The 26,967-nt window shown below is 35.4% G+C and overlaps 1 protein-coding gene across 1 annotated transcript in view; it reads right to left on the reverse strand.

Annotated features, from left to right (window-relative positions):
* Positions 1 to 489: 489 nt before the first annotated feature.
* TOX2 (TOX high mobility group box family member 2) overlaps positions 490 to 26,967 on the reverse strand; it is a gene marked incomplete at its 5' end in the record, with an annotated part of 44,402 nt that continues 17,924 nt past the window's right edge. The window contains 4 exons of the mRNA XM_083360373.1: positions 490 to 1,716; positions 7,058 to 7,188; positions 9,551 to 9,958; positions 14,616 to 14,696. Of these exons, the coding sequence (XP_083216499.1) occupies positions 1,680 to 1,716; positions 7,058 to 7,188; positions 9,551 to 9,958; positions 14,616 to 14,696 (657 nt within the window). The 3' untranslated portion in view covers positions 490 to 1,679. The remainder of the gene's footprint in view (positions 1,717 to 7,057; positions 7,189 to 9,550; positions 9,959 to 14,615; positions 14,697 to 26,967) is intronic.

A 26,967-nucleotide genomic window follows, 5' to 3' on the forward strand; every position in this document is an offset into this window, starting at 1 on the left:
GTTCCCGAAGTCCATCATCTCTTTTGGAAAAGCTAAGTGCTGGATAGTATTCTTACAGAAACATACCATGGGTCAAAGGTTTATGTATAATCAACTAAAGTGGCAATCTTAACTTAGCTAAAGTTCATGTATTGAAAGGTATTTAACTCTTCTTTAAAGCACATAGTTATTATTCAGACCCTTATGCATAATACACACAAGAATTCCTGATTAAGCAGATCCGTCTCAATAGAGTCTAGATTCTAGTCCATTAAAACTAAGGCTAGAGTTAATGTATTAGCATTTAAGAGACTCTGGGCTCTTCTATGTTGTGTGATGATGGAGGTTCTCCTGTGTATTTTGAAACAAAAAGCAATTCTGCAAATGCATTCACTTTGTGTGTTCTCAATCCTCCATTAAAGTGAAGAAAGTATGCTTTATGAGCAAAGGAATTTCATGTGTGCCCAGATACTCCCATAACAATAGAAGTGATGCAAATACATCTGCTGGAAGCATATGTCACAGTACTTTCACTAATGAGAAATGGCAACTCAGAGTTATACACCTTTGAATGCCCCACAAAAGAATGTGACACCTTGGATTCTACTTTTTTTGTTTTATTATAAAGAAAGGTAAGATAAGCATTGTGAGTCAAAATGTGCAAGTACTGTATAAACAGCACCACAAAGAAAATAAAAAATAATTAAAAAAAACATGGAAAACGCACTTTTCATAAACTGTAATTCTGCTTTCTGTTTTTTTTTCATAAATAGACAAAAATCCTTGTCAGCAATTTTAAATAGATGGACATATGGCTGAAAAAAAATATAATAATGCCATATAACATGGATATAAATTGTCCATTTCTTGCTGTACAAATAATAGAAACGGGTTTGGCAGGGTTTTTTTTCATTTGTTTTTTTTTATACACATCTCCATTCTATGTATAACTAAAAAATGTGCTACAATTAATATAAAATGCTTTTACTATAAAGTAAACTACTATTTCTTCCACAAAAGAATTTTAAAGATGTCTTTAGCACACTTCTAAAACATTTAAGTAAGCTACTTACAACTATCCAACAAATTATATTTTCCATGGTCTTTTTTTCACATTGTTTCCTTCTCATATTTGCACTTTTGCTTCCCAGCTACTATGTCCACCCATTCTCCAAACAATAGTTTTGTTTTTTATTTTGAATTTAAATCTTTGCCAGACATTCAAGGCCTTTTGCATGTACAATATTCACACAGACTTCACATTTGTCTTGCACAGAGTTTAGTGCCTTTTAGCAAGTCATCGTAAGAGCATCTCCTCCTGCTGAGCCAAGCTAATGCCGTTGAGTGCTGTGCCATAGTCTGTGCTGAATCTAAAAAGCAGTTCGCTAGGAAAATGGTCCTTAGCTAAGCTGGTAGCAAGCAAGAAAGTTGTGTGAGGGATGGGGTGAACTTTTATCAATTTTGCTCTTTTATGATCTATGCACGGTTGGCTTCCACGTACAGTAGACTTCTGAGATGAGAAAGGAAGGGAGGAGGAACAAAAGATAGAAAAGACAAAGGACAGGCTGCTCTCAGAATCAAGATATGAAGCCATGCTCTCTTTTCCATGTGACTTGCTTGATGCCCACCTGGGTAGCCTGTGTCACAGACTCACTTAAGTGTCCTTCCTTTTCACCTTTGCAGAATGGAGATGTCAAGGCTTAAGTGAGGTAGAGTGACTTGTCCCTTGGCAGCATGCTGTAAGAAGAAAAAAGAGGGGACGTGAGATTGTGACAAGCTGCTAAAAAAAAAAAACCCAGCATAGCAACCATGAGACTAGCAGGTACCCCTGTGTTGTACCTGTGCATTGTGAGGTCCACATTGTAAGAGACAGTACGGAAATTAAAAATCAACAATCTGCCTTTTTCTGCTTGAAGTTCACCCATATATGGCAAGGGCACTATAAGGACAGTCTCAAGGAACAAGCACAATAACTGCTTGCAGGTAAGACTAGCTCATTAGCCTATCTGGAAGCAACTGACTCGGGAGCACCAAAACCCAAAAAACATCCAAGCCCTGCATGCCATTCAGACATTACAGCACTGATGTTGCCCATTACCACAGAGATAAGACCAATTATAGTTCCATTGTCAATCACAGCTGGACATGGGCTATGGCTGAGAATGAACTGCATGACTGGCCAACCAAATAACACTCAGCCTTCACATTTGGAGCAGTAGCACAGGACAGTGGAGGATATGGCTTCTGTTCCAATGCCCAACTGGCACTCCAGATATCAAAGCATTTGCAGCTGTTGCTTTTAGAAGGCTGTTGGGCCAGCCAGAGCACACAAGTAGCATGCCTGATGTATTGCCATCCGTTTTCAAACGGTTAACCAGGCTTTGTTATTTTTTGTTTCAGAGCAGGCCTTTACATACCAACTGACTGGAAATACAATTCTAGGTGATGCATCATTCTTTGGGTGTTAATCCTCAAAAATGACAGCCCAAAGATACCAGATCAGTGCTAGGATACATAGTTTACATGCATAAGGTTCCAGGCTGAATTCTTGGAGTTTGCAGAGGGGGGTGGGGGAATCTGTAAACTTGGAGAGCTGCTGTCAATCGGATAGTCAATACAGAACTAAATGGAATGTGCAAGTCTTACATTCCATCCATGATAAAATGTTTTCATTCTCTACAGTTTGCCAGTCACTATTCTTACAGCTGACATCATTGTGGGTGCAAACTGTGGATGTGCACTTTTATACTACTATATTGCATTTGTTTTATAATCTACTTAAATAATTCACTGTTGTTATACTTAACTGAGACTGGCATTGAGCTACAACTTTAGGTAAAAAATTAAATGTGGTGATTATACTTCTAAATTCATTCTAATCCTGGGACCTCCTGGGACCTCCTACCCATGTGGTGAAATGATACAGCTTAGTATCAAAGTTGTAAAGGGCCATGTAGGCCACAGCATTTAGCTCCCTGCTTAGTGTGGAAATGCATGTTAAAGCATTCCAACATTTGCTTGAATACATCCAATGAAGAGGATCACCACTCTTGGAAATGTACTCCACTTTTGAATTGCTCTTCCATTCCTAATACCCAGATGCTGCCTTAATTTGAAATCATTATTCTGTTTTCTGCATCCTGGGACATCAAGAACAGATCTTAAGTTCTTCTGCTTTCCACTCCATCTAGCGCATATTATTGTATTGTTATTTTTTAAGGCTACCTATGCAGTTTCCTCTGCGACTTTCGTAGGAGTCATGTTGCTCCTATATTGCTTAGATTTTCCTCCTTCTTCTTTGCTCAAATCCTATTCAGCTCAAATCCTTTTTAAAGCATGGTGCTCAGCCCTGGATTGCAGTACTCAGGGCTTTTTTTGTCACAGAATGCCCAGAATGGAGTTCCGGCACCTTTTTTTGGATGGAACCTTGTAGGGTAGGCAAGGCGGGTTGTATGACGTGTGTGAGTTCCGGCACTTTTTTTTTTTTTTTTTTTTACAAAAAAAGCAATGGCAGTCTCAAGGTAGAATCTGACCAATATGGAACAGAATGATTTGAGAATAATTGTATTAGATAAGACCAAAATTGGCTTCCTTATTTGCAGCTATTGTGCTGTTTCTCTTAGTGACAATTATGAAAAGTTACAATGAAGAATCCATCAATCTCTGCCCCTCTTCACCCATTTTCCTGCTAGTTACACTTAGTAGTGTTATCTGAGTTTGCATGTTTTTCCTAACAGGAACCATTTATTTTCTTTTTTGTCAACTTCCACAGGTTGTAGCAACAAAAAAGTGTGTTTTGCCTTCTTAGAAAAGTTGACTAGGGCAAAGATTAATTCTGATTATTCTTTTAATAAAAAAGGCAATGAATGGCTCCACCATTCTGACCTGAATATATTTTATACTTGCTGAATGCTAATAGATATGGATTTGCTTTGTAACACAGGCTCATAGAAATACGCTGCTGCAAATAGACTTCTAAAGTATGTTTTCACTCTCACTCACAAAAAGATGGAAATGCTAATCTGATACTAAACGTTATTGAAGATTTCTGCAAAATCAGCTAAATTCTGAAAGCCTTATCAAATTAAAACTCATAACTGGTTTCCCCATTTAAGAGCTTCATGGAAGAATTTCAGCTAATTAAATTGTGCAACTTCCAAGTTGTCTAACCCCATCCTCTCAACCCATTCACAATTTTCCAGATAAAACTATAATGCCTTTCATTGCATTTCATAATGAGTGAATAATTTTGCCTTATTGGAAACTAAGAAGAAAAGAACTATCAGAGTGAGAATCAGTGTTGAACCTAACTACTGTACAGTTTAATGACAGGTATCCCTTAATCAATACAAAGCAGGCTGTAAACTTGCATTTTAGATGGAATAAAGCACATACAGTATTGTATATGTGGTGATACTAAACATTTCACCACCAATGTATCTTGTTGGATTCAAGAATTTTCTCCAGAACTAAATTTTTCTGCTGGAAGTAGACTATGGAGAAAAAATTAAGAGATAAAAGAGGTTGCCTCAATTGTATATCCTTCCTCTATTAAAAACTGGATGGCTCTACTCTTTTTTATGTGCCTGTAGTAGGTTCATACTTAAGTGAATACATCTAAGTTCAAAATGAATTTCAGCCCTCTGTTATGGAATGAAAATATACTACAGCACTTGTTTGTCAAAGGTATCTATGGTATCCACTCTCTCATAATTCATTTATCTGTCCTTTTTACAGTCTGCACTTAGCATGTTCTATCTTCCTACCCTTAGCACAGAATTAATATGAACATGAATAGCATGGTCCTCTAGTATTAGAGCTTCATTAATTTTACAAACTGCTCTCCCAAACACATTATGGATATTGTTATAAATAATTGAATTTCAACTAAGTGCCTTTCCCATGTTTATATTTGCTCCTTTTCCCCCTCTAAATATATTTCTTCACTTACTCAAGTGATTAGGAAGATTATATCATTTTGTCTACATCTTCCAGTTTCCAACATGAATTAGTGTGGTCTGTTTTTGTTTGGACAAACTGACTGTATGCAAATCAGCAATATGTGTGGTTTGCTTCACAGCCTTAACACACAATTCAGACTATTTATTCCAGAGTGCTCTCATGCATTCTCTCTATCCATGTCAGCCCTTCAAGGTAGGCTAGATCAAGAAACAGATATAGCAGAGATTCCAGGAACACCTTTTACTGTTGAAGGGTAGAAAAATAAAATCTTGAAAACCTGTTAAAGAGTTTTTTTCTACCCCATAGTATATCAAAGATAATCAAGATGGGATTAATTTGAGTTTCTATCTCACACATTCCTCCTCTTTGTCAGGACTTTTTTCAAATTCCCTTTTTAATGGTTCACTCATTTCTTCTCCATTCCCAAGGCCAGGTTTATAATTCTTTACATAAAGAGTTTAAGAAATACAGCATAAGTTGCAAAATTATATTAAGATATCCAGACAGTGAAGCTTGAATATTGGCAAGAAGCATAATATATTTAAACCAAGATGAAGAACAATGAAAACACAGCAATAGCTTTAACTAGTGTAGTCACAATTATTCCAGTAAACAACCATCTTAGCAAAACAATTCATGGTATATCCCAATTCAGATTTCTCCAAGGGCCTTAGGCTGCTGGAATTCTGGTAAAAAACAAGACAGCAAATGGAAGCCATGTCATGTTGTAAAGAATGATGTTAAGCACGCACATTCAGAAGATTGTGCAAAAAAAAAAAGTAGCCCCATCTTTCAGGGCTAAAATGCTCCTTGCTAGGCCAGCAAAATCCAGACAGTTTCATGTCTTGGCTGCTTCAGTTTCCAAAAGACACAGATTTGCGGTTTGTGGGGCAGCACACATTAAATGGGGCAAGGCTTTAACAGCATAATTTATCTCACCATCTTTAGTTTTTGTCCTCCTTATGCTGAAGCCTTTGACCAGTGGTCTAGATAGCCTACTATTGCATTAAGTACTGTATTCCATTTTTCTGATTTTAGAAATCAGAAAAAATTCTATGGTAAATAAAAAGAACAGTGAAAATTATGATGGCACTGAAAATTATAATGGCTATAGTGGAGTAACATAAATGATTTAAAGCATATATTGTAAAGAACTATTGTCATGGTATAATAAATGGAGGTACGTCAATACTTTGGATTGCTTATACAACCGTACATATGCAGAAATCTTATGTTAGCAAGTGAGAAGGCTGGAGCCAGTTGATAGTAAAGAAGGAGTAGAGGGTTTTTGTAAATTAACCCATCTTTCTATTTGTTCTCTCTTATTAATCAGCTCCGTCACTCAGTCTTCATCATAGAAATCTTCCTGTCTTAGATAGTCTTCATCATAGAAATCTTCCTGTCTTAGATATATTACTAGGTAAAGGTAAAGGTTTCCCATGTCCAGTTGTATCTGACTCTCAGTTGTATGCTCATCTCCATTTTTTCTCTGCCAAGGGAGTCAGCATTGTCCAAAGATATTTCCGGGGTTATGTGGCCCATGTGACTATATACCAAGGCACATGGAACGCTGTTACCTTCCCACCAAAATGGTACCTATTTATCTACTCTCATTTGCATGCTTTTGAACTGCTAGGTGAGCAGGAGTTGGGGCAAGTAAAGGGAGCTCACTCTGTCATGTGCTGTTCAGGTCTCAAACCTGGAATGTCAGCTGACAAGCTCAGCATCTTTAACTGCTGAGGTACCGAGGCCCATATTACTAAATAGAACAGACCAATTCTTAATCAAAAGAAAGAAAATTAATCTTTTGAATAAAAATAAAAATTGAAAAAACAGAAAGTTAAAGTTTTTGTTTCTGTTAGATTAAATGCAGTTAGTTTTACTCTGATAATCCATGCAATTGTTTTGGGAACAAAATAGATTTTTTTCTTAGAAATGCAAAATCTAAATAAAAGCACTCATGTTCAAAGGAAACATGTATGTTTTGGAACATGGTGTTTTGTTTACTTCATTATTCTCTCTTTGTGACCTTAAATGATAAATTTCCAATTGTGTAAATAAATGCAGTTTAGAATCCTTCTAAATAAGTTGGGAGTTTTTTATTTTGTTTACTGGCCTGCAGTGGTTAATCCCACACTCTCTGCTGGAGTAATCGTTGTCCCAGTCAGTATTTCCTGGAGCGTTTGATGCACCAGGTGATCGGGGTCCAACACTGTTCTGAAACTCGGATGAAATATGTGAAAAATCCTAAGAACAGAAGACAAGGACAGAAGACAGGAAAGTTAGAACCCTGGCAGAACAATTTGGTTTTATATATATAACCATTTTATGAAAACATTTAAGAAGGGGGAAATCCCAGATGAACCAATTCTGCTGAGATATGAACAGCTGTGAACATGCTGAAGATTATTTCAGATTATTTATTCTGTAAAACAATTTGCTGCTTTCTCACTCATTCTAGCTTTACAAACTATTGTTCTGAAAAAATCATCTCACATTTACTGTCTTACTATGCATAAGAATAAATACTTTTCCCTTTATCATTTTTTTCTTTGCAATTGTAGCCTTTCCCCCCACATGAACTGCATCTCTCACTGCAGTTTTAACAGAAGCCATGTTCTGGTAGTTCCAAAAAAACCTGAGAGAGACTCCATGTGAAATATTGTTTCAGATATTGCCCTAATCGAGTTTTCTGAAATCTGCACCCTCCAGATGTGCTATGAATGTTGGTAAGTTGGCACTCTCAAAAACATGGTCTCCGTATACCTGGAGGCATACAGCTGGGGAAAGCTGAAATCATAATAACAACTAAATTTAAATCCCAGTGAAGCTCCTGAAGGAAATAAACAAACCATTATTTTATTTATTTACAACAATCAGGGTAGCCTCAAAACAGGGCAATCATAAAATTTAAAAAAGATGTTCTACACAAATTTAGCTTGACAGAAACAATGATGGAAAACATCCATTGTCAAACCTCCAGGTTGAAGTTCACTTACTCTACAGAATTGGGATTTGACTTATTGCTACTTCAACTTCCCAATGAATAATCCATAGCTCATTTTGATTTAAATCACTACACTAATTTGCCACAATAATAAATAAATAAATAGTAGAAATAGGTATACAAATTAAATAAATAAATAAAAATCCCATCCAGTTATAAAAGGCAACTTAAGGGCTATCAAAATCATGGTTCATGTTTGCAGGCAACAATAATTATAAATGATTGTCTATAGCATTCATTCTCCTACCACTAAGCACTAATAACAAATTCATATTTTTTGTTGGAGATTGCTATAGTAGAGGAACAGGAAGTTTTTATTTGGCTTGAAGGGGGAACAATAACCCTATTTAAAAATATTTCTAGGGAGATTCTCAGTCTTCCAGGTCATGGTTGTCCCAAAAGTGCTTTCCAAAAGGCAACTGGAAACAAACATAGGAACACGACTGTAAAAGCTAGTAAGGTCACATTTTTCAAATGTTTGGACAAAGGCAAAGGAGTTTTAAAAGGAACTTGCTTCAGCCACTATATTTCTTATTTTAGCAAAAAAATAAAACTAAGTAGGAGAAAATTACATTGCCAAATAATTGTTACCAAATATTAGGAATGTAACATGAAGATACTTTGGAAACTATAAAAGTAGCACAGGGAATTCTGTGAAGGCATCACAGATAGTCCTTGACTTACAACTATAGTTGGAACTGGAATTTCCATCACTAACTGATATGGGCATTAAGTGAGTATCACGTGAATGTGCCAGATTTTGAGAGGATGTTTTTTTTTGCCAAAACAGTTAAATAAATCACTTGGCTGTTAAGTAATCACACTCTTAATTAAATCTGCCTTTCCCCACTGCTTTTGTTTGCCAGAAACCAGCTGGGAAGGTTGTAATTGGCAACCACATGACCCCAGGATGCTTCAACCATCATAAATACATGCCAGTTGCCAAGGGCCTGAATCTCAATCACATGACTGTGGGGATCCTGCAACAGTTTTAACAGTTTTCCCTCCCCACTGTGTCCTATTTACTTTTGTATTTTTGTATTTTATTCTATAATCTAATAAAATGTTACAAATACTTTTAAGTCTGAAGACTGATTGGATGTCACTTTTTTGAGCATGTTACAATTTTGAAAGGTTGCTAAATGAATGGTCATAAGATGAGGACTACACATGGGAAATGGCACTGCTTGGAGTGCTTGTAAAATTCTATGGATTCCCCTGAGAGGCACCTCAAACCATGAGATGGGCAGCAAATAAGTTAGTTAGTTAGCTAGCTAGTTAGTTAGTTAAACAAATAAACAAATGCCTGAAAGCAACTCCTTATATTAAGAGCTGGTTAACCATGATTTATTAATTATACCATAACTGGCTGGATTCACATAATGCACTAAGTCAAACAGGCTTCTGTATGGCTGGCACACAATGTGGACTCAGTCAGTCTCTTCCAGAATCCCTTTTCGTACAACTTTCAATGCAGAGCAGCAGGATTGCTAAAATTAGTAAATACTATATGAGACTCACAGATCCTAGTATCACATTTAAGCAAACTATAAACATGCACAACTTATTTAAGAATGGTTGCTTCAGAACTCAGCCACTCACCTGCTGGCCTGGTGGTGAAGAATTCAGTGGGGGCTGTACCTGTAGTGCCATAGAAGGAGACAAAATAGGTTGCTGGGGGACCTGCTGCATGCTGAGGGGCTGGTTGAGGATGGAGCTCTGCGGGTGATGCAAAGAGAGTTGCTGATGGAGAGGGGGGCTAATTTGGAAAGAAGGAGGTGGCGAGGCACTGATACTGGGCAACATGGGTTTGGAACTGAGGGTCCTGGAGAGGCTGGGGTGAGGGTGACCACGGTAACTCTGCAGATCCGATGGAGACAAGAAGGAGCCCAAGCCAGGATAAGGTGATGAGGCTTGCGGTGGCATTGTATACAAGGGCTGTTTGGGTGGGATCATTTTTGAAGGTTGGCTGCTTTGAACATTTTTTGTCTCGCCTTGGTCAGCTGAACTCTATGAGAGAAACACACAGACAAACACATGAAGAGAACAAATTGCAATGAAAATGCGTTAAGTGAAACTTGGACCTCTGGATTAATTAATGAGCAACATCATTTGCCTCTCTACAAAATCTTTATCTTTGCTTCCACTCATGATAAGAAGATATTTAAGTTTAAAATACATGACTGAACATCCCTTTCCAACATATGAATCTCATACATGGAGATGTGTTCATGCTAGCTTTTCTTCACTTCCTGTAACTTAAGATCACTGAAGCAAGCAGACAACTAAATTTGTGTTAATGGCTCATCTTCTATATAGTTCTGTAACATCTATGGCTAATGCCATTTTCTTTTCTCTCTAACCTGTATAAATTGCTTGAGTAGTGTGGAATAACTATTTTAGAAAAAATAACAGCTAATAAAATACTGCATTTCTTAAATAAGACCTACAGTAATCATAATCTCTGGACATTTAGGGCTGTGCCATTTGTTTTGTCAGTTACAAAATCGTGCTTCGTAACATATGTATTGAATGAAGAGCCTTGTTCATAAGATCCAGCTAACAGAGGTCAATTCCAAAATCTTTTTAGGAATGTAGTCTTGGTGTTCCCTCACTATCCCTAGGTGTAAAAATCTAATACATGCATACATTGTAAGGGCCTTAGTCCCCTGAAGGCCACTAAATCTTCTGCTTTAATGGTGCAACTGAATCACAGTGGTCTTGATTTGAGACTTCACATTATTTCTCACAGTATAAATGGTGTACAATTAAGTAAAAGTCTACAGTTTTCGATGGTTATATTAGATGAAGAATAAGTGGCAGAAAAATGTGCAACAAACTTACTGCATTTCCCAGCACTATGTTAAATCAACTCTAGAAAACATTTTGCTCATTAATACTGTAAGTAGTACCAGCAGCACAATTGGAGTCAAGCTTAATTAACATAAAATTCTTCAGGGTCTACAGCATAAACATATAAAAAGCTTTGTACCCAGAACTAGTTAAAGGATCAAATAACAGATTACTTTTTTTCCAATACATGAAGAGCCACTGCTAATCAAAGTAGCCAATTTTGGACCAAATAAAAGGCATTTTATTATATCATTATTTCATTTAGCTGCATGTTTTACTTATTCAATGCTTAAACCAGAGGAAGACAGACTTTTGGGTCCCTGAACCAAATTGAAATTTTGAAAGCATGCTGAAAGTGCTTTCACAAAATGCTTACCATAGTGGGACACAATCGTACAGGGATTTTTTTACAATAATAAGGAAATAATCTATTTTGTTCTTTGGGCAGTCCACCTTGCAATCTAATTTATAACTTTGGGGATTTTTTGGTAATTTCCCAACTAAGGATTAACCAGAAGGCAACATGGTGATTTTATCCCACTGTCTCTACAGTTATGGTTTTTGCCAATATTCTTGATTATTTTTCTGTCTAACAGGCAAATTCCCAGGGAAAACAACTGGGCTACAGCTCTAATCACTTAAATTTTCCAAGAATCCCTATGTAGCCTATATGACAATCTCAGACATTATTGGAAATAAATTGATCTTGAAGCTAACACTTTGATTTACAATCAGCTTTCCATTTATTTATTTTAAAATACATTTTTAAAAGTTAAGTAAGATGAGACTTGCAGGTGCCCATAAGCACCATGTTGCTAATCTCTGTTCTTATCCATTAGGATCCTTCTTTATTCTCATAGTTTTGACAATTGCATATGTTATCTGCTATGCCACCTGCTTCCATTTTGTGGATTGCTTCAAATGCAGACAATTTCTAACAGAATTTTATTTATTTACCTCTCTAAGGCAATAGACATATTTTAAAGTATTTGCTTGCAAAGATAAATGGGTTTTTCTCTCCAAAATCTTTCATCCCAGCTATATTTAAATATGAAAGTCAGATTTTAAAACTGTCTTTTTTTGAAAAATAATTCCACAACAGTTATCATTACTGCTTTGCTAAATGCCGTAAGATAGTGTGCCAATGAATTAGATGCAGCATGAATGGAATACCAATATCAGAATATTCAACTTTAAACTCATTCAGTGCAGTTTTGAATTTTTTTAAACACTTAACCCAGTGAAAGGGACTAAGATTATTTCCTTTTTGACCTTTTTGCCACAGCGCTTAACCTTCAAGCATGGCTCAGTTAACTCTCCAGGCAAAGTTCCTTAGTGCTCATTGCACAGCATGAAGTGTATAATTACTTGATTTTAATTATAGTAAAATTAAAATGATGTAGAGGTTTAAAAAGTAAATTTATTTTATTATAATATTGACATTAAAAGCATTTCTGACTGGCCACTGCATGGTGGATTTATGTAAAAGGACTCTGTAATATAATGAGAGAAAGAGACAGACAGACACAGAGAGAGAGAGAGAGAGAGAGACAGACAGACAGACGGAGCTCTGTGTCTACAACACAAAGAATACTTTCCCATCTTCTCCCTCAACTGTGTTTTATCCCCAGGGTCACCCTGCCAGTCCATAGCATGCTTACTGAAATCTCATGCCAATAGCAAATGAAGAAGCAGGTCTCTGCATCATTAAAGAAAAATGCCACGTGACGTTCTGTGAACTGATAGGTCGAGATGATCTGTAAATCAAGATTCTGTTCTTTGATCCTCACTATTAAATATTTCTGCCTCCCCCTTTTAATAGTTTCATTATAATAAAATAATGTTGAAATCAAAGCAAACCAGCATGTGAAATGCACTGCTAATTAAGAAGAAAATGCTAATGTTAGCTATAACATATACTGTAATTCCCTTACATGTAACAGCTGTTGATCTAAGGTAGCAGTTCCAAGCTCACTCAAAAATGTCTATGGATTAGCAAAATGGATAGGCTTTAAAATATTATTACAGTCCAATGTCTCCTTTGTTTTATTAAATATTCCAATATTCCCCACATATATCTATGTTACACGTTCAGCATAGACATGCTGCCATTATTATATACAGGAAAACAATTGCAACTGCATTACCTTTGCTCATAATTGATTTTCAGGTAGTCAGTGGGTCATACTGTGCATACACACACACACACACACACACACACACACACACACACCAATGCAGTTCCAGTCACCTATTGAATTAATCCTGAAACAGAATTAATGAAATAAATTTAAATGTGATGATTCTATTTTTGTTTTCTCTCTCTTTTATTTTTACTTTCTCAACTTATTTATTCTTTTCTTTTACTTTCTCACTGAATGGTGTCCATTTTTAAGTATAAATTTTATATTCTATATCAATTCAATTCCAATTCCATACCAATTCAAATTCCAAACAATTCTACTCTTGTTGGTTATATATTAAAAACTATAGTTTTGTTTTATTTTTGCTTCTTTTTATTACTGGAGAGCAAAATTTTCTTCAAATACAAAAAAGAAAGAAAGTGAATATAACTAGTGAAGATAATCCCATCTAATGCAGCCGTCTCAACTTGTTCCTCAAAATATAGATTTAAATGCTCATCACCACACCCACTGGCTGAGGAAGATGTAGTCTGATGTTATAAATTCAATACACCCGAATTGCCATGTCAGCTCCTGCTATTTGAATCTTGTTGGAAGGATAACAAAGTTAAGATATCAGACACATCTCATTGAATGAACTGGACTTGAATCCCTTCCTGCTCTGACTCTGATCTTGTAGGTTTTGATGTCAAGCTCAACTGCCTGGTTTGTGAAAACATCAGATCATATGCCAAAGGTATCCTTAAAGAGTTATGATTGCTACACACACACACACACACACCCCTACATGATCACATTTTGGATACTTGACCATAGGCTTGCATTTATTTATGACTAGTTGCACCATCCTGTGGTCAAATATGGTCAATTTAGGAAAAAGTAATTACTTAACAACCTTATGATTCACTTAATGACCACTGAATGACCATTTGATTTGCTTAACAATTGCAAAAAAAGATATGATGGAAGTTCTGAGCTCAATTGTGGTTGTTAATAAATACCTGTAATAAATTGATCCTATGTGCTGCTAGGACATATCAATCTTCATTAAAACCTTTGTCTCTTTGCCTCACAAAAAATCTGATTTGCTAATGAACCATGACTACTATTTTAATCTTTGCTGATTTCAATGCCTGAATAGACGGAGACTAACATCTGCCTATTGATTTTTCTGAGAGCACTATATTAATTGTGACCTGGACATGAATGACTTGGCTAAAGCTTCTGGACCAGGGTATAGACTGAGGAAGGTTCAATTCTCTAGAAATTATATTTTAAGGAGTTTAAAATACATGCAGAGAATTTTCAAATTTCCCTTAATTATATTGAAAAGTAAGTATTTAGGCATATTTCTATCTCAAAATACTGGATCTAGTTGTGCCACAGAGTGAGCTCATAACCTGGTCTCAAAGATTGCAAGGAAACCCCAGGACATTCAGCGTTATTTTCTTGAAACCAAGAAAACTAAAATCCTTACTATGTATCCTTCAGGCAAGCTGGAGTATTTTACTTAGTTCATACACTATGTAGCTAACACTTAAATTCATTTTGATGGCATGGTTATACTGTGTTTCTTACAAACTTGCTCTTCCCCAGAGATGTCCCTGAGTTGCAACTAATTTATCATTGCTACAACCATGGAAATTCATATATGAAGCATAGTCTGTTACCTTGGAAACCAAGCTGGCCCTGTAGGCTGCCAGAGCTTTTAGATATTCCTTCTTTGCTGCTTCAGTTTTCCTTTTATATGCCTGAAAAGCCCAAGAAGAAAATATTAATTAAACAAGAGAAACAGGATGATACAGCTCTGATTGTACAGTTGTTTATATCTCGCACATTGCCCAAGGGATCTGTGCTAGGTTTATTATAAATTCAATCTTTGTATATAGGTAATACAAGAGTGAATTTTATATGCTTTCCCCAAAAACAGCAATTCAGGCTGAAATCAAAACTACCAGAAAACAAACAGAGATTAAAAATTATAGCTGGGCTTATCACAGAAGTTTTCTATTGTTTGCACAAGTTAAAATGCTATTTTAGAATTGGCAAGGAGGCATCAAATTCAGAGAGAGTGCTCTACAAACAAACTACTTATTAATTACTTCTTGACTCATTTTTTACTTTTGGTTATCAGTAATGGCAAGAGCTACTTTGATGTAGTAGTTAAGGCATCAGGCTAGAAACCAGGAAACAGGGAGTTCTAGTTCTGCCTTAGTCAAAAAGCCAGCTGGGTTTTTGAGCCAATCGCTCTCTCTCAGCCCTAGGAAGGAGGCAATGCAAACCCCTTCTGAGAAACTTTGTCAAGAAAACTGGAGGGCAGTCCAGGCAGTCTCTGCAAACTGGACATGACTGAATAGAAAGAAAAAAAATAGAGTGATGGTAAGATAACAGGATGTTTTATATTTCTTGCAGAATGGTATAAAGTATTTTTTGATACATTTTATCCAAACTCTATCAATAATCAGATCAGATTTTGTTAAACTGGAATCTTACCCTTTTCATTGAATGAAATATGATGCACATATCATATTATGTCTGGTAAAGATCATACAGTAGGTGTTAACATTTAACTGATTAATGTAGATATTAGAGCTTTAACGGCTATTTTAGCAGTTGGCTATTTTAGCCAACAGACATCAGCAAGTGATTGCTTCAATGGTCAAGGATAATCAAACTTGACATAGATCAGATAATATTTGGCTGTTAAGGTTAATGTTATTGATTTGAGTAAAGATGGAAAAGACAAAGCCACAATCCCATTACTTGCAGACAAAGCTTCCAATGAAATCTATAGATAGTATATTATCATAGCTAAATTACCTTAGCTATGGATTTCCCATAGGATTTATAAAATGGGTCCAATTTTTGTACACAGCTTTAAGTCTAAATCAATGGTTGCCTTAATCTAGTTTTTCACTTTACAGAAATACCAGATAAGGATATCCATTTTGATTTTTGATGTTTGTTTAGAATTCTGCTTGTTCTACTAGACAAGCTCATAATATCAGCTGAGATTATTTTTTGCATAATTTATTAGCATATAAATTGATACTATATGCTAGATATATTTTATTCTTTGTTTCTGATCATACTTTGATTCTGGCTTTGAAGCATTTGATTAATAAATTGAGGCAAATTAAGAGATGCTGTGTTATGTGATTGCTAAGAAGGAATTAATAGCAATAGGTAATTATCATTTTTGTATGTTTACTGAAATTATTAACTTTTAGGTATTTATATTCCATGTGACATTTCTCAAATAATTACATTAAATATAAATATTCAATAAGTATGTGGATTAAGGACGCTTTCTCAAATAAATGTAATTCCCAGGATACTTGATATTGTACATAGACTGTCCACGTATAGCAAATTGATTTTTAAGATAGGATGCAATATTTTTGGTGTCCATATTCTTGAACTACATAATCATTACATCAAATTGATGTGTAGAGAACAGAAATGGATTCTCCACATTCTTATCACTTCCAGGTCCTTCAACTTGGAAAGATAAATTAAGTGGACTGAAGACCTGATATTATGATTTAGAAATAAGTTGCTTGTAGGAGTGGATTATGCATTAGTGAAAATTATATTGTTACCTTTTGATGATTCATTGCTACATAGTTGGATAATCAAAAGTTTGGAAACAACTGGTGTCATTAAAACATTATAATATTAACAGAAAAAAGAATAATGAACTGGTAGGCAGAATTGGTGGTTGGAAATGAAAAATATGGGCTTGTCAACAGTAAGAAGAGCATCTTCCAGAGTAACTCATTATCAACTTTATTATTGTCTGAAATGGTATAGGGTTTCCTGCCTGAGCAGGGGGTTGGACTAGATGACCTCCAAGGTCCCTTCCAACAACAACTTCTTCTTCTTCTTCTTCTTCTTCTTCTTCTTCTTCTTCTTCTTCTTCTTCTTCTTCTTCTTCTTCTTCTTCTTCTTATTATTATTATTATTATTATTATTATTATTATTATTATTATTATTATCATCATCATCATCATCGCTACAATCCCACTTTCAGTGATTTTGAAGAAAAAAATATTGGTTATCAAACAGCAAAAAAAAAAACCACACTAATAAACTCTGACATTTGCTTTCTAAGGATGATCTGAAGCTTTATGGAAAATCAGAAATCAAACCACAATCACTGAGAAGTGTTATAATTTTTTTTAGCACAAATGTGGCAATAAAATTTGGCCTAGAGAAATTTGCTACAGTAGCAATAAATTGGTATAAAATCACAAACAATGATAGAATGGGAATGCTGAATGACTAAACCACAGAAACCATCAAGATGAAGCCCACAAGTATCTGGGCATTTTACAATGGGTAACATCAAGCATAGACAAATAAAAAATGTGATTAGTAAATAATACATCCAATCAGGGAGAAAACTGCTAGATAAAAACGAACTGTGGAAAACCCATCAAAGTCTGGGTCATACTTCTGAAATGATACACTACTTGAATTAGTAACCGGACACAAACTGAACTGGACATTTTGGATGAAAAAACAAGAAAACCTATGACTATTCACTGTACACAACATTCCTGTAATGATATTATACTTGCCTCACAGAAATGAAAAAAGAGGTTTACTTTCAGTCAAACTATTTGAAGACGTAAAACATGCATTGGCTGATTATGTAAAAGACAGTCAAGAACAAAGTTAAAAAAGTTAAAAATGGGAATTTCCTGAATGTATAGGAAATAACACTGGCAAGGAAACCCAATATATTGCCAATTTCTACAAGAAATTGAGGGGAAAGTGGTTAAAAATTAAACCTTCGCAATGGCTTACAACTGGAACATTAAAAAAAAGAAACTGAGGGCTTGCAATCCAAACCAGAATTGAAAAATAATAAAATGATTCCAAATCCAGATTGTACAAAGAAACAGAAGAAACAGTAAATCATATACTCATTTCATGCAAAAAGATTACACAGACAGATTATAAACAACAACACACCACAGTTGCCAAAATGATTCATTGGAAAATCTGTAAAAATTACAATGTGCCAGTAATAAAAAAAGTGAGAAGGAACATATTGATGAAAAAGTAGTAAAAATGGGCATATTAAAATAGTATGGGATTACTAAATACAAACTTGGTGCGTAAATTAATATACAAGATTTAACTGTGGCTAAAAGAAGAAAATGTGGATAACTGATGTGGCAATACCAGGAAGAAAAAGAACTGGAGTAGATCACAAAGTATTAAGATCTGAAAACTGAAGTTGAAAGATTATGACATAAACCATCCGTTATGGTCCCAGTAGTGATTAGCAGGCTAGGTGCTACATGAAAAAGCTTTGGATGAAACTTAGAAAATCTGCACATTGACAAAATTGCCATCAGTTGGATCCACACATACATACGCTGATAAATTATTTTAAGAAACTCAGTACAAATGAAGGAACTGGGGAACTGACAGCTATGATTTCTCATTGTATATGTAATTATAATAATGTGAGTTTAAGTAATCCATATACTTATGAAACTAACTATGCTAGTTTCAAAGATGTGTATGGTTGGCCAAAGTAGGCTCACTAGAAAGGCAAGAACAACTGTGGATCCAACGGATGGAAAGTTATCTCTGCCACAATCCTGCCGCCTATGGAAACACATTTTGGAGCAATGTGCTCACTACAACAGATAGAACATCTCTGATAAAACATTAATACAGCTGTAATAGTACACTTTATCAGAAGACATACTCCCTCCATTGAAGCAGTTGAACATCAATGCTTTGTCCCAAACACTTCCATTGAAATATATAGATTAGAATATTACACCCTTATAGTTATGAATGTGTTAATCTGCAATCTTGTTCTTGTGCATAACAAGAATATTGCTGAAATAGAGCATGGTTGCTGAGCCATTCAGCATTTATTTAGTCTGCTTATACATAAATATCATAATGGTATTTACTTGCTTACTTGTATATATTTGGCTCTAAGAATAAATATTTACTTGAGTGTATAGAATTGAGCAGTTTTTTTTAAAAGGTGGTGATCAATATACAATCTGGCACTGTGAAAAAAACTATATAGTGTTATTCATCACAGCCTCTACCTCAGAATAACTAAAGATTAGAATATTATTTTTAATTTCCACAAGTTGCATATTAGTTTAAAAACATAAAGGATAACAACAACAACAACAACAACAACAACAACAATAATAATAATAATAATAATAATAATAATAATAATAATAATAATAATAATAATAATAATATTAATATAAAGTTGGAAGGAACCTTGGAGGTCATCTAGTCCAACCCCCTGCTCAGGCAGGAAACCCTATACCATTTCAGGCAAATGGCTGTCCAGTCTCTTCTTAAAAACCTCCAGTGTTGGAGCATTCACCACCTCTGGAGGCAGGTTGTTCCACTGGTTAATTGTTCTAACTGTCAGGAAGTTTCTCCTTAGTTCTAGGTTGCTTCTCTTCTTGACTAGTTTCCATCCGTTGCTTCTTGTCCTGCTTTCAGGTGCTTTGGAGAATAGCTTGACTCCCTCTTCTTTGTGGCAGCCCCTGAGATATTGGAACACTGCTATCATGTCATCCCTCACCCTTCTCTTCATTAAACTACACATACCCAATTCCAGCAACCGTTCCCTATATGTTTTAGCCTCCAGCCCCCAATCATCTTTGTTGCTCTTCTCTGTACCCTTTCTAGAGTCTCGACATCTTTTTTACATCATGGTGACCAATACTGGATGCAGTATTACCTTACCAAAGCATTGGAAAGTGGTATTAGTACTTCACTTGATCTTGATTCTATCCCTCTGTTAATGCAGCCTAGCACTGTGTTGGCTTTTTTGGCAGCTGCAGCATACTGCTGGCTCATATTGAACTGATTGTATAGTAGGACTCCGAGATCCCTCTCACAGTTACTAATATTGAGCAAGGTACTACCTATACTATACCTGCGCATTTGATTCTTCTTTCCTAAATGTAGAACCTTACTTTTTTCACCATTTCATTTTGTTTAATTCCAGTCTATCCAACCAAAAGCTGCGTTTCAAATTGGCAGAAGTTAGTTTTCATTCACTGAGGAAGTTTTGCACCACCTTTTCTAATGGCAACTTTCATTTTACAAGTCAAATTCTGAGGGCACTTATGAGATGGTTTTTGAAGGCTGCAGATGTTCTATATATGTGTGGACTGAAAGTACTATAGTATTAGATCAATAGCCTATTTTATGCTCATAATACATGCAAGCTTTTTCAATAATTTTTGAGAATTGTATTATCAAAAATGAAAAGAACGATGGTAATGGCTTTGTGTCTTCAGATCAGATCCAAAACTGCCACTTTGCAATTATCTATTTGTAGAGACATTACAACTCCACAGGGAAAAGTACTAAAAAAGGCCAAAGAGAACAACTACTGTAAAGCTTGCTATTTTGACTTGGGGAAAGAGAAGGCACTGTTCTCCATGGAAAGATGGTTGCCATTTCTGACCTTCACAAGTGTCAGCTGCCTAATCTAAAGACAGAAACATAAGACATCAAGCTCTTCATTACATAATTAGCAAGAAGACTACAAATAAAACCGAATATTAGCACTGGGTGGCTAATCAAGGAAATTGAATTCAAGAAAACAGATTTTAAAAAATTAAGAAAACCTTCCCTAACTGCTCTGATTTTATTAGACATCCCAGCAATTGGAACACTTTGATTTGCATAAAATTACATGAGATTAAAAAAAAATAGGTCACTAGTATGTGGCTGAAAGTTTCCAACCTTAACAGAAAAAACTGCCTTGTGGTTAATAAGTGAGACCAATATGAGATTCAAAAAACCCACCTCAGTTTTGAAGAAGTCTCCCAAGAGATTAGGTTTGTCAGTGAATACATTTCTATTTCTGTTTTTTTTCTTAAAGCTTAGTTATACTCAGAAAAATTAGCTTTGAAAAACTAAATTTTATAAACAATTAACCAACATTTCTAACACAGGTAGTCCTCGACTTAAGACCTCAATTGAGCCCAAAATTTTTGTTGCTAAGTGAGACATTTGTTAAGGGAATTTTGCCCCATTTTACAACATTTCTTGCTACAATTGTTAAATGAACCACTGTAGTTGTTAAGTTAGCAACACAGCTGTTATGTGAATCTGGCTTGCCCATTGATTTTGCTTGTCCAAAGGTCTCAAAAGGTACATGACCCTGGGACACTGCAAACATCATAAACATGAACCAGTTGCCAAGAGTCTGGATTTTGATCATGTGACCGTGGGGATGCTGCAATGGAAAAACAGTCATAATGGTCTTTTTTCAGTGCCACTTTAACTTCAAACAGTCACTAAATGAACTGTAAGTTGAGGACCACCAGTATAGACCTGATGTCATTAGCTTGCACATGGCTATCTACATGTGGCACCATAACTTCTATGTTGAAGGATGCCATGAGCAATTGGCTCTTCATATCTTCTTTTGAGCATTTCATTCAAGAAGCATCAATTACAGGAAAGGGAGGATATATGAACTTTTTGGGATAACTTTAATTAGAACCATCCTATCTGAGGATGTGGTGGCTCAGTGGGTTAGGACGCTGAGCTTGTCGATCAGAAGGTCGGCAGTTTGGCGGGTCGAATCCTGAGTGCCGCGTAGCAGAGTGAGCGCCTGTTACTCGTCCCAGCTTCTGCCCACCTAGCAGTTTGAAAGCACATAAAAATGCAAGTAGAAAAATAGGGACCACTCTGGTGGGAAGGTAACAGCGTTCCGTGCGCCTTTGGCGTCTAGTCATGCTGGCCACATGACCACAGAGATGTCCTCGGACAAACGCTGGCTCTTCGGCTTTGAAACGGAGAGTCGGAAACGACTAGCATGCATGTGCGGGGGAAACTTTACCTTTACCTTTACTTATCTGAGGACTGGATTCCATATTCAACAAACATAACTGTGTGTGAATAGAACCATTAAGAGTAGCTTAAGATTTATGCTTAAGATCCAAAAAGGTATGCATTTTTTATGGAAGTTACATTCTATGACAAAGAAATCTACATCTCTGAGCTTTCTCTCTTTACAGTGGAGGAAAGTGTAAAAAAAAGAAAAGAAATATCTTATGATTTCTGTAGAAAAAGACCTAAGACTTATAATCAAGGTGGTGGGAAAATTGCTTTGAGGCTCAAAAAATTATAGTTCCTTCAATAACCCATCCATGTGCATAGAGGTAACTGAATCTAAGCACTGATAAAATGAAGTAGGTGTTAATATGCCTTTTAAACCTCATTCAATTGATCAAGCAGGATGATGTTTTTTTAAGTATTATTCTCTTATGTCACTATAACAGAATACTGAATAAAGGGTAAAACATTTCAATCCTGAACAGGACAGACCTACTCTTTTTGATCATTAAAAATATGTGGGCATATACACTTTAACATAATATAAAAGCATATATGATTTGTAGAAAGTACCTTTCCCCTTCTTTAATTCCAATAATTATTTCAATGTTAATTGGGTATCAATTGAAAATGTTTAGCCAAATCCAGATTTCCAGTATTGGGGTTTGGCACTTGATAAGAGGATAGCATTAGGACCCCTTATTATTTTTCTATTAGAGAAGGGTTTAAATATAAAGTGGGTAAAGACCCACTCTATTTCTCTTCCTCTTTGTCCATACTGTATATAGATTGGCAATAATGAAAAAGAAGATATAGGGTATTTCCAAAAGGAAAAATATTAAAGGTGATCTTTTTTGACAGTGGATGCTAACTTTTCCTAATTAGGGTTATCTGATACATTCAATGATATAGTGAGTTTAAAAGGAATTGCCAGATCAGTCCCTAAAATACAAAATTGATTAATATCCTGGAAGGTGCATTTATTTTATTTTATTATTTTTAAAGGGAAGGTCAGGGATTGTTGTTGTTTCCAGGACTTTAGGAATAAAATCATGTTTGAGGGATGATTTTTTTATTTTATCTTTGCTTTAAAATCATCAGATGTTTCATTTTAATTTATTTCTATCATATATTGGCAGTACTTTTTTGCTGTGGGAAGAAGAACTCCAAAGATCAAAAAAGAGTGTCCATGAAAAAAAAGCTGGAGATTAGAAGGCCAGCTGCATAAGCCTGTTTATGAGTTGTATAAGAGGGTGAGAGACAGGTATCTTGGTCTATATAGGGCGGTATATAAATTCAACTAATAAATAAATAAATATATACCAAACGAATGGCCCATTGGGATCCCCATATCAAAATAACTTATCTTATGTCCGGTCAGAACTTGAAAATAACATTTAACGTAGCACAGTACTTAAACAAAATGATCCGGTTAAGATCTGCATACGTGGGACTGATTGGGGTAGACTGCAAGGGCGACTCTGAAATATAATGTTATCATATTTTATCTATATCTTAAATTTGTATTTTATTACTATTTCATCTTAAATTGTATTTTATTTTAATTCCATTTTAAATTGTATTTTATCAAATTCCATTTTGGATTGCTTTTATCACATTTTGGTGACCGTTTGTTGCTGGAACTTTGCACTTTGATATGGCCCAAGGGCTAATCAATAAAGTTGTTGAGTTGTTGAGTTGTATCCCTCTTTCTGAGGAATAAAAATGTGATGGCATGTTTCTGCAAAGGAGAGGTAGTGTGATGGACTACAATGAAAGAGGGAGCACATTCCAAGAAGACAAGAGACAAGATTGTCCAGAGCTGGATCAGAAACAAAGGAAGAGATTTAGGATAGCCACTCCCTAGAATCTCCCAAGGTATATCCTTTACTTTAGGTTTACTTTGGCAAGATTCTGTCAATATAGTATGAGCAAATAAGGAAAGAAACTTTAGCTGGTTTGTTTTTCCATCAGAGATGAGCCTAATGGAAGAACATGGTTTCTATTTGGAGGCTTAACTGTTCCCTCCATGCATCCCTAATTGAGAGCCTAATGATAAATATCCTGTTCTAGGGGTATAAAAATTAACTTTCCATACTTTCTTCTCAGTTACATGTTGCATGAGACTGTTTACATACATTTTATTACATTCATGTAGATAAGTTATATTTCTTGTTAGGTTCAGAGTAACTTCTAAAGAACTGCCTTCCTCTCTTATATGCATGATAAAACCAATTATTAATTACCCTTAATTAATTAACCAATAGAAGAGTTTGCCTTCAGAAATCGTGGGCACTCCACCAGTGGAGGTTTTTAAGAATAGACTAGACAGTCACTTATCTGAAATGGTATTGGTCCTCCTGCTTGAGCAGGGGGCTGGTCTAGAAGACCTCCAAGGTCCCTTCCAGCTCTATTCTATCCTAATTAGCATTACTAATATGTTATTGTTCCTTATCTGATTATTTTCTTTAGGATAATTCCAAAAATAGTAAATATTATCATGATTCGTACTTATAAATGCTAGGGAGATTTCAAGATGAAAAAAAATCAAGAGGAAAGGAGAGTGTCAACTTCTATCTCTGTTTAATAACTGTACTCATTGACACAGAGACAAGGCTTCCATTCACTGGCACATGGATTTAGCTTTCTACATGTTAATATGCTTTACCTGTGACCCTGTTTAGAAACCATTACATGCTGTAGTACCCACTTGGCCTTTTTTCACTAAAAAGAGAAAATGTGTAACTAAGGCCTACTTGACACTTAGAAAATCTGAGGTGAAATGTGGACAGCAATTCCTAGCAGGGTTTCTTAAAAGCCATTTTAAAAAGGGCTTTGCTGTGAGATCCATTTAAATACTGGCAGAATTGGCCCTCTTTTTCCCCCCAGAGCATTAACTTCAGCCATTTATCAGAGCTAAAGATTTCGAAAATATTCTACATGCCCGTGGGTTTATTTTTCTTATTCAGTGGCAGGAGCATTCATTAATCATTAAGGGACTGGGTGGGTGTTGAGAAGGAGGGCAAACATGTGACTGATTATGGGGGAAGGAATTGCAGCTGATAGAAGTATAATCCAGGGTACCAGGCCTAATGCTTCTGCGGCTTAGCAAAGAAACTGGCAATTGTGCCATAATGAAATGCTGTTGTTTTTTAAAAAAAATAATAAGACAATTATTCCAAATCCTGCTGATGTACCCAGAACCACTCTGTGTTATGTTAATAATACATGTTCTTTATTAGTAAATGTTAAATGTAACTAAAGAATAAAAAAAATCCTGAATTTTGGATATGATAATTTGCCTGCTGCATTGCAATATTTGGATAAAACATGAGATAATCAGCTTCCTATCCATAATATAGTGCCATAAATACTTCTACTATCTTCCTATTAACATGCATATAACTACCTTGGTCCAATATAGAGGGCCTAATTTGATACTTCTCATAAGAGTTTTGGGGCAACTGCTACTTGTGCCAAATACTTACCAACTTGACTTCTCCATGGCCAAACATCAGATGTGCCATTGGACAGAAAAGTGGCAAAAAATAAAGCAAAAAATTCCACACATTTCTTCTATTAACAATGTATGTAATTGGGCTGGAATTTGAATGTTCAGAGCCTTAATTTGTTTGAAGTGAAAAAGGAGGCTTGTATCTCAATCTCAAAGTTGCTATTGCCATATCTTTTGCAGGAAAAGCCACCTTAACTAATATTTAATAAATAATTAAATTATATTTTAAATGTTTTGGTTTAAAGTATTTTGGAATTACCCTGAGTTAGAAATAATAAATGTAAAGTTTGCAAATATAAAAATAAGCATTATTAATAATAGTTTGCTATACTTTATAGATTATGAGTACCATATCTATGATTTTAATATAGCTTCAGAAGAAATTCAGAGTGCTGCATATTCCTACAAACTTGCAATAATTATTCTGGAAGATGAATGGACAGTTGTTGCATAGCTTGTTGCTAATGCTTTTCAATCATTACACTGATGGGAAACAACTAAGCTTCCTTGAAAACCAGTACATATGGAAAAATTCCTATTGGTTACTTGTCTTCAATCATTTTTTTATATCAGATAATGAAAAAGAAAATGCAGTTTCATCCACTTAGAATAACCCTTCCCAAGCTGGTGTCCTGTGGCAACATTAGACTGCAATTAAAATAATTCCCAATAACTTCCATTGGTTATACCAGGTGAAGATGACTTATCACTCCGAATTTATTTAAATAAGCTGTAAGTTTTGTGCATCAGTTAGGATTTGGAATAAGATTCCACCTGATATCCATGTGACCTCTACCTTTCTTATATTCTGGAAAGACCAGGCCTTGGGTTAGGGTGGGTATTGCCCCTGTTGGATTCTATGTGTTTATGTGTATTGTATGGTTAACTAGGTCTGCCATCAGTTCTTGTTCATTCTTTTATAGTTATAGTTTCTGTTTATTCTTTTATACTCATTTTGTTATATTTTAATTTTGTTGGCTTTTTTGTACACTGTCTAGACTCTGTGGAGTAAGGAGGTGTCTAAACCAGCTGCACTAAATTAAATTGTTTTGTATGTTTTATTGTTCTAGCAGAGGCTGATGGGAATTGTTTTATTGAGGTCCACAGTGCCACAGAGTGTATCACTGGCATTCAAAGGAACGCCAGTTACTCCTTTCATACCTTGCTGTGGAAGAAAGAAAAACACAGAACAGAAAATTAAACAGAACAGATCAATATGCCAGTCTGAGAAAAACATGGACATACAAAGTTGTCTTAAGACTGTTGGATCATTTAATGTACATTCCAATTCTGTTTGCAGTGACTGGTATTTCTCCCAGGTTTCAAACTAATGTCTTTTTAGCAGTGCTTATGGCTTCTTTAATGGGAAAGGTTGGATACCAGGACCTAAAGCAAACAAATGAGGTGCTCATTAAAGATCTGTTGTATTAGGAGACAGTTCTTAAGTGTCTGTGAAGTCTTGAATTACAGCTAAAAAGCAAACTAAATTAATAAGCTGTAAAATGTGTGCACAAGAGAAATGAAGGAAATGTTGATATACTACAGGTTTCATATTACATGCACATGTCAAAGTATAGAATTTCTATGGAAGGTAGCCATTGTAATTGTGAGTAGAACTAAGATTGTTGGTATGAGCCATGCTGGTC

The sequence above is a fragment of the Vipera ursinii genome, assembly GCF_947247035.1.
Source record: "Vipera ursinii genome assembly, chromosome: 3".
Lineage (NCBI taxonomy): Eukaryota > Metazoa > Chordata > Lepidosauria > Squamata > Viperidae > Vipera > Vipera ursinii.